The 7,753-nt window shown below is 53.6% G+C and overlaps 1 protein-coding gene across 1 annotated transcript in view; it reads right to left on the reverse strand.

Annotated features, from left to right (window-relative positions):
• Positions 1 to 2,476: 2,476 nt before the first annotated feature.
• The window catches only part of LOC108287511 (coronin-7), a 63,672-nt gene continuing 58,395 nt past the window's right edge, over positions 2,477 to 7,753 (reverse strand). The window contains exons 20-26 of the mRNA XM_017505954.2: positions 7,169 to 7,310; positions 6,985 to 7,074; positions 6,078 to 6,194; positions 5,672 to 5,807; positions 4,722 to 4,813; positions 3,220 to 3,306; positions 2,477 to 3,096 (exon numbers count right to left, since the gene is read on the reverse strand). Coding sequence (XP_017361443.1) covers positions 3,091 to 3,096; positions 3,220 to 3,306; positions 4,722 to 4,813; positions 5,672 to 5,807; positions 6,078 to 6,194; positions 6,985 to 7,074; positions 7,169 to 7,310 — 670 coding nt within the window. The 3' untranslated portion in view covers positions 2,477 to 3,090. The remainder of the gene's footprint in view (positions 3,097 to 3,219; positions 3,307 to 4,721; positions 4,814 to 5,671; positions 5,808 to 6,077; positions 6,195 to 6,984; positions 7,075 to 7,168; positions 7,311 to 7,753) is intronic.

Below are 7,753 nucleotides of genomic sequence, written 5' to 3' on the forward strand. Positions count from 1 at the left end.
ACGGAATCATACAAGCTGGGCGTGGTGGCTCACGCTGGTAATCTCAACAGTTTGGGAGGCCGAGGTGAGAGGATCACTTGAGGCCAGGAACTCAAGATCAGCCTGGGGAACATGGTGAAACCCCATCTCTACAAAGAGTACAAAAATTAGCCAGGTGTGGTGGCAGGCGCCTGTAGTCCCATCTACTTGGGAGGCTGAGAGGTGGGAGGATCACTTGAGCCTGGGGGGTAGAAGCTGCAGTGAGCTGTGATCATGCCACTGTACTCCAGCCTGGATGACAGAGCAAGGCCCTGCCACAAAAACAAAACAAAACAAAACAAAAACAGAAAAAAAAGGAAAAAAAAGCAAAAACAAAGAAATTCAATCATACAACGTGCAGCCTTTTGTGACTGGCTTATTCTCCCTTCTTGATAGTCTCTATATTTTTTGTCCAAGACTCTGACCACCCTCTACCATACAACATAATTTACTTATTTATTATTTTGAGACAGAGTCTCACCCTGCCACCCAGGCTGGAATGCAGTGGCACGATCCTGACTCACTGCAACCTCCACCTCTCAGGTTCAAGCGATGCTCATGCTTTACCCTCCTGAGAAGCTGGGATTACAGGCATGGACCACCATGCCCCACTAATTTTTGAATTTTTAGTAGAGACAGGGTTTCGCCATGTTGCTCAGGCTGGTCTCAAACCCTTCACCTCAAGTGATCCACCCACCTCAGCCTCCCAAAGTGCTGGGATTAAAGGTGTGTGTTACCGTGCCCGACCTATTTATTGTTTTATTTTTTTCCTTTTTTTTTTTTTTAGATGAAGTCTTGCTCTGTCACCCAGGCTGGAGTGCAGTGATACAATCTCAGCTCACTAAAATTTCCACTTCCCGGGTTCAAGTGATCCTACTACCTCAGCCTCCCATCATGCCCAGCCCACACCTGGCATTTTTTTTTTTTTTTTTTTTTTTTTTTTGGAGACAAGAGTCTCACTCTGTTGCCCAGGCTGCAATGCAGTAGTATGATCATGCCTCACTTCGATCTTGACTTTCCAGCATTTGAGCGATACTCTTACCTCAGGTTGCTGAGTAGCTGGGACCATGTGCCTGGTTAATGTTTGTATTCTCTGTAGAGATAAGGGTCTCCCTATGTTGCCCCGTCTGATCTCAAACTCCTAGGTTCAAGCAATCCTCACACCTTGGCCTCCCTTTATTTTTGTTTATTGTTGAGAATCTGTTCCCTTCCACTAGAGTGGGAGTTCCTATTGGGCAAGACTTTTCTCTCTCTGCTCTCAGATGTCAAGTGCCTGGAACAGCATGTGGTGCACGGCATTCAGCAAATGGTGGGATGAAAGTTGGGCCGCCTGGCCCCCTGCTCAGCACCACTGCTCTTCTTCCCCTTCCTCCCATCCTCCACGTTCCTCCCTCTGTGCCCACATTGTCCTTCCTTGCTTGCCTGGAAGCGGCTCTCTCCCTGCCTGGCTCCTCATCAGCCCTCAGGTCTTGTCTCTTACCTCAAAATCACCTTCTCAAACCCTGAATCTCAGTCGCTTCTTGTTCCCCAGTTTCTTTTTTTTTTTTTTTTTTGAGACAGAGTCTTGCTCTGTCGCCCAGGCTAGAGTGCAACAGCATGATCTCGGCTCACTGCAACCTCTGCCTTCTGGTTTCAAGTGGTTCTCCTGCCTCAGCTTCCCCAGTAGCTGGGATTATAGGTACCCATCACCACACCTGGCTCATTTTTTTCTTTTTTTTGAGACGAAGTCTCACTGGCACCCAGACTGGAGTGCAGTGGTGCAATCTTGACTCACTGCAACCTCCACCTCCCGGGTTCAAGCGATTCTCCTGCCTAAGCCTCCCCAGTAGCTGGGTCTACAGGTGTGTGCCACCACACTCGGCTAATTTTTTTATTTTTAATTTTTAGTAGAGATGAGGTTTCACCATGTTGTCCAGGCTGGTCTCGAACTCTTGACATCAGGTGATCCGCCTGCCTTGGCCTCCCAAAGTGCTGGGATTACAGATGTGAGCCACTGCGCCTGGCCTAATTTTTGTATTTTTAATAGAGACGAGGTTTTACCATGTTGGCCAGGCTAGTCTTGAACTCCTAACCTCAAGAGATCCTCCCACCTTGGCCTCCCAAAGTGCTTGGATTACAGGTGTGAGTAACCACACCCAGCCAGTTTCTCTTCCTTACTGCTGTCTTTGCACCCTATCTGCTTGCCTGCAGACAGTCTAATCCCCCCACATAAGAAGGCTGTAGGAAGCTGAAGCTCCTTGCAAGACCTTGTCTCTCCTGTCCTTTACAGCATCCCGCCATCCAGAGCACTGCAGGTACCTGCGTGGTGAACGAATGACTTCCAGCAGTGCGCAGCTTATCAGGTCTTGGGAGCAGAGTGAGGCTAAGATACAGGGAAGCCCAAGTCCAAACCCCTGTCACCCACATTCCTGTCCCCTTCGCCTGCCAACCAGCCCAGAGACCACAGCAGCATAAGAGGTGGCCAGCTTAAAAAAGTTTAATTGCTGAGAACATCCAGAGCAGGGGCCAGTCTTTGTGGGGCTCACACCCCCCCTTATTGGACCATCAGCTCTGCGATGACTCCTTCTCCTGGCTACAAACCTGGGAAGCAGGGCAGCTGGTCCCAGGGCCCTGAGACTGGTGCTGCTCCAGAAGGCCTGGTGGGAGGCCGGCCCCCAAGGCCCTCGACCAGAACTGGGGCAGCAGGCGAGATGGGGCAGCGTGGGGTGAGCAAAGGTGCTGGATGAGGCCAGCCCAGGATGGGACCAGCCCAGGACAGCAGAGAGACCAAGGGAGACAGGTACCCAGGGCCTGCCCAGGGACATGCTACTGACCCCCCCCACCACTCTGCACCCCTGGCTACATGCTAGTGGGCAGCTGATGAGCAGCAGCTGACCCCAGAGACAGCAGAGATGAGAACAGTCCCTGGGAGCTGCCAGAGGCCCAGAAGCTGTGGAAGTGCCCACGGGAAGCCAGGGCTGCAGGGGTGAGAAGTGCCAGCGCCAGAGAGGCATCTTCCAGCCTGAGGATGAGCTGTGAGGTGTGCATTAGGAGGCCGCAGCACAGGTGAGGTGGAGGTGACAGGGGCGCAGGCTAGTCCTGGGGCGAAACACCAAGAGGTGGGAGGGAGTCAGGAGGGCCTGGGAGGGCAGGAGATGCGTGCTGTGGCATGTGCCAAGGGATGGCGCTGCCTGCCGGGAAGTGGGGCCATTTGCCACTCACCCACTCATCCTCGTCCACACCTTCAAAGGAGTCCTGGGGGAGCGGGTCGTCCCTGTTCCCCAGCTTTGCCACCATGGCATTCAGCAGCTGGGAGACAGGGCAGGAGAAGGGTCAGGAAAGGCATAGGACTCCCTCCCACTCCAAGAACAAACCTGACAATGCTGTGAAAGAGCTTGTTTTTTGTTTTTGGAGAGGCAGGGTCTTGCTCTGTCACTCAGGCTGGAGCGCAGTGGTGCAATCATGGCTCACTGTAGCCTTAACTTTCTGGGTGCAAGTGATCCTCATGCCTCAGCCTCCCAATTGGCTGGGACAAGTGTGTAACACCACACATGGTTAATTTTTTTTTTTTCTTTTGAGACAGAATTTCACTCTTGTTGCCCAAGCTGGAGTACAATGGCATAATCTCAGCTCACTGCAACCTCTGCCTCTCAGGTTCAAGCAATTCTTCTGCCTCAGACTCCCAAGTAGCTGGGATTACAGGCATGCACCACCCTGCCTGGCTAATTTTGTATTTTTAGTAGAGATGGGGTTTCTCTGTGTTGGTCAGGTTGGTCTCGAACTCCTGACCTCAGGTGATCCACCTGCCTCAGCCTCCTGAAGTGCTGGGATTACAGACATGAGCCACTGGTTAATTTTTAAAAATTTTTTGTGGAGATGGTCTCAAACTCCTGGCCTTAAGCGATCCTCCTGCTTTGGCCTTCCAAAGTGCTGGGATTACAAGTGTGAACCACCACACCTGGCCAAAATAGCTATTTTATTTTATTTTATTATTTATTTATTTATTTGAGATAGAGTCTCGCTCTGTCACCCAGGCTGGAGTGCAATGGCTCGATCTTGGCTCACTGCAACTTCCACCTCCTGGGTTCAAGTGATTCTCTTGCCTCAGCCTCCTGAGTAGCAGGGATCACGGGTGCACGCCACCACACCTGGCCAAAATTTTGTATTTTAGTAAAGATGGGGTTGTTTCACCGTGTTGCCCAGGATGGTCTCAAACTCCTGAGCTCAGGTGATCCACCCGCCTTGGCCTCCCAAAGTGCTAGGATTACCAATGTGAGCCACCTCGCCCAGCCTCAGAACAGCCATTTTAATTAAAGCCCTGACAAAGCTGATGGGTTTCCACTGAAAAGGACACAAAGAAGAGATGGTAGTGAGAGACTGAGAGGCTGTGGCATACGGCACCATGTACACGAGCTACTGTCTCTGTACATGGCCTCCAATGCTCAAAATGTACTCCAGGGTCCCAAAAGCACTTGGGCCCAGAACCTCGAGCTTGGGATGGGTTTGGCCTGGCCAGGATGGGGCTCTCACTGCCCTCCCCCACTTCTCGTGCCCTGTGGTCAGTCACAGGGCTCTGGAAGGTCTCCCCACCCAGATCTAGTGTGAAGAGGATGTGACATGTGGTTGCTGTCCCAGTCTGGGTCGGGGCTGGAGAACTAAGGGGTCATGGCCACGTGCAGCCAGGACTCTGTCACCTCCACATGGCTGCTCTCTCCCATGCCTACCTCCTCCTTCTTTTGTTGATCTGACTTCTCTTCCAGGTACTGCGCTGAGGAGGGGGCCCGACGGGCAGGGGTCTCTCGGGGAGCTTGGCTCACTGGGGCAGGGCAAGAACAAACATCAGAGAGTTTGCTTGGTGGGGGCTCCTTGGTGCCAAGCCCTAGGAGATTTCTTTTCTTTGCTTTTCTTTTTGAGACGGAGTTTTGCTCTCATTGCCCAGGCTGGAGTGCAGTGGTGCGACCTTGGCTCACTGCAATCTCTGCCTCCCAGGTTCAGGCGATTCTCCTGCCTCAGCCTCCGGAGTAGCTGGGATTGCAGGTGCCCACCACCACACCCAGCTAATTTTTGTATTTTTAGTAGAGACAGGGTTTCACCATGTTGGCCAGGCTGGTCTCAAACTCCTGACCTCAGGTGATTTGCCAGCCTCGGCCTCCCAAAGTGCTGAGATTACAGGCGTGAACCACCATGCCATGCCAACCTAGGGGGTTTCTATGGCACAGACCTAACAGGTGGTGTTAAAAGTCAATGGAGGCCGGGCGTGGTGGCTCACGCCTGTAATCCCAGCACTTTGGGAGGCCAAGGTGGGCAGATCACCAGGTCAGGAGATCAAGACCATCCTGGCTAACATGGTGAAATCCCGTCTCTAAAATAAATAAATAAATAAAAAGAAAAAAGAAAAAAAAAAAAAAGAGTCAATAGAGCCTCAGTGTGTAAGGCCTGCCCTGGACACCAGGGTGTGTGCGTGTGTGTGTGTTAGGAGTAGGGACTTGCAATGAAAACACAAACCATGGGCACTGCCCTCCAGAGCCTCAGAGACTGGTTAACACAGCCACTCCACCCTCGAAAGGGCCAGAGGATTCTGTGCGCCAACAGGAATGGAACTTCAGCCTGGGCCTTCTGTCCCTTTCTCCAGCCCCCATCTCGCTTCCTCCCCACACCCAGTCCCTCAGCGTACCTGGGCTCATGTCAGGAGGCTGCAGGCTGAGACGCCGGGGTTGCCCAGTAGCACCTTGCAGCCAGGCCTCGGCACTGAGCACGGGCTCCCAGCTCACAGCCGTGTCTGGGAACACGTCATCCTGAAAGAACTCTTTCTGCAGAGGGAAAAACAGGCTGCCCTGAAACACTGACCAGGGGCCCAGGGCACACGGGCATCTGTTGGGGAGGGAGGAGGCAAGACCTGGGACCCTCTCAGCAGCCCGTGGCTTCCATGAGTTTCAGCACCTCAGTAGAAGGGGACAAAGAATAACGTCCCCAAAGAATAATGAGTGGGACCATTTGGAAGCAGGGCCAGACGTGACCCAAAATCCCCTCTAGGCACTGAGAAGGGGATGGGCATCAGAGTCCCAGGGCCCCACCCTCACCCGGACTCTGGGCAGCCGGAAGGCCACAGGCTCCAGGGAGGACTGACGCAGCCGCAGGCACCGCATGAACTCCACCTCCCGCACATCACACTCTGTCTTCGGCAGGAGGGCGAAGCCCTGGGGGAGGGAGGGAGTCAGAGCTGCAACTGGGACCTAGAACTCATGGCTTGGCATGCAGTCTCCCCAGGGTGCCAGCATCCCTCACTGAGGACCATCATGACTGTGGCCTGTCCCTGGTCAGTAAAGTGCTGATCATGTTGAACTACCTGCTCTTTGGAGGGAAAGCCCTGATTTGTAGCATTTCCCTATTTCCACAGTGTACAAACTCCCACCATGGCTGACTGCTACATGCCAACTCCACTTCCTGAATGTGGTACTGGGATGAGATTCGAATAGCACATCATCCCGCATTTCCTCCATGCACTCCAACATGTGACCTCAACAGCAAAAATAACAGTAAAATTGGATACATTAATTAGGAAGTGATAAACTGGTTATTACTTTGTTAATATTCTTACTTTTCGGTTCATATTGTGAGTTCATATGGTTTAACCTTATCTAGTGTAGTTTTTTGTTTGTTTTGTAGAGATGGGTTCTTGCTTTGTTGCCCAGTCTGGTCTTGAACTGGGCTCAAGCAATCCTCCTACCTCAGCCTCCCAAAGTGTTGGGATTCCAGGGCACTGTACCCAGCCTACACTGTAATTTTTAACAATGGTTGAATATGACAATGACTCTCAAAATTCCTAAATAGTTTCAGCACCAGCTCCTGCCAGTCACAGGGCACAGCCTCAGCCCCAGCCCAGGACTCTGACCTTGACCCACAGGCTCCTGCACTTACCCATATGACCACCAGGGGGCGGGGCAGCCCTGTAGTCCCATTGGGGACCAAGCGCCAGGGTGGCCTCACCTTGTGGGGATCAGCCGAGGTGAAGCTGTTGCACTCCAGGAAGAAAGGGGACTCGGGGAGCAGCTCATACAGGAACACACGGGTGTCGCCCTGTGGGGAGGAAGGCAGGCCAGGGACCCTCCAGCAACACCAGCCTTCTTCCCACTGCTTCTCACCTGCCGCCCCACCCTCCAGCCCAGCCCACCTTGCCAGTCAGGAGCACCAGGCCCGTGTCTGAGTCATAGCTAGGCAGCAGGGTTGAGGGAGCCACATCCAGGCCCAGCACTGCCAAGGGGCCACCAGCCAGGCTTTCAGCTTCATATAGGAGCATCTGGCGCTCACTGCGGCTACAAGGGGGTTTGGGGGCAGAAGCAGGTGTTCAGAGCTGGAAGGGCCTGGGGCAGGGCAAAGACTCCCACACGGCCCCTGCTCCATTCTGGGTTGCAGGCGAGGCCCAGTGCGGCCCTCAGAAGCGCTGGCCCAGCCAGGCGTAGTCACACCCTAACCTGCCCCTCTGCCTCTGGGTCCCCTATTGACTCTCTCCCCCACTACTCACCCACCCATCCATCTCCCTCAGACCCCCTCATGCACCCCTGCATCTATGTCCCCACCACCACACCCACCCCTCCATTCATCTCCCCGAGACCCCCTCGCCACCCCCTCACCCACCCCTGCATCCATTTCCCCCAGGACCCCTTATCCACCCTTGCACCTATCTGCCCCACCCCCCTCACCCACTCCTCTATCCATCTCCCTCAGACCCCCTCACCCACCCCTGCATCCATCTTCC

The sequence above is a fragment of the Cebus imitator genome, unplaced genomic scaffold (genome assembly GCF_001604975.1).
Source record: "Cebus imitator isolate Cc_AM_T3 unplaced genomic scaffold, Cebus_imitator-1.0 Scaffold346, whole genome shotgun sequence".
NCBI classification, from domain to species: Eukaryota; Metazoa; Chordata; class Mammalia; order Primates; family Cebidae; genus Cebus; species Cebus imitator.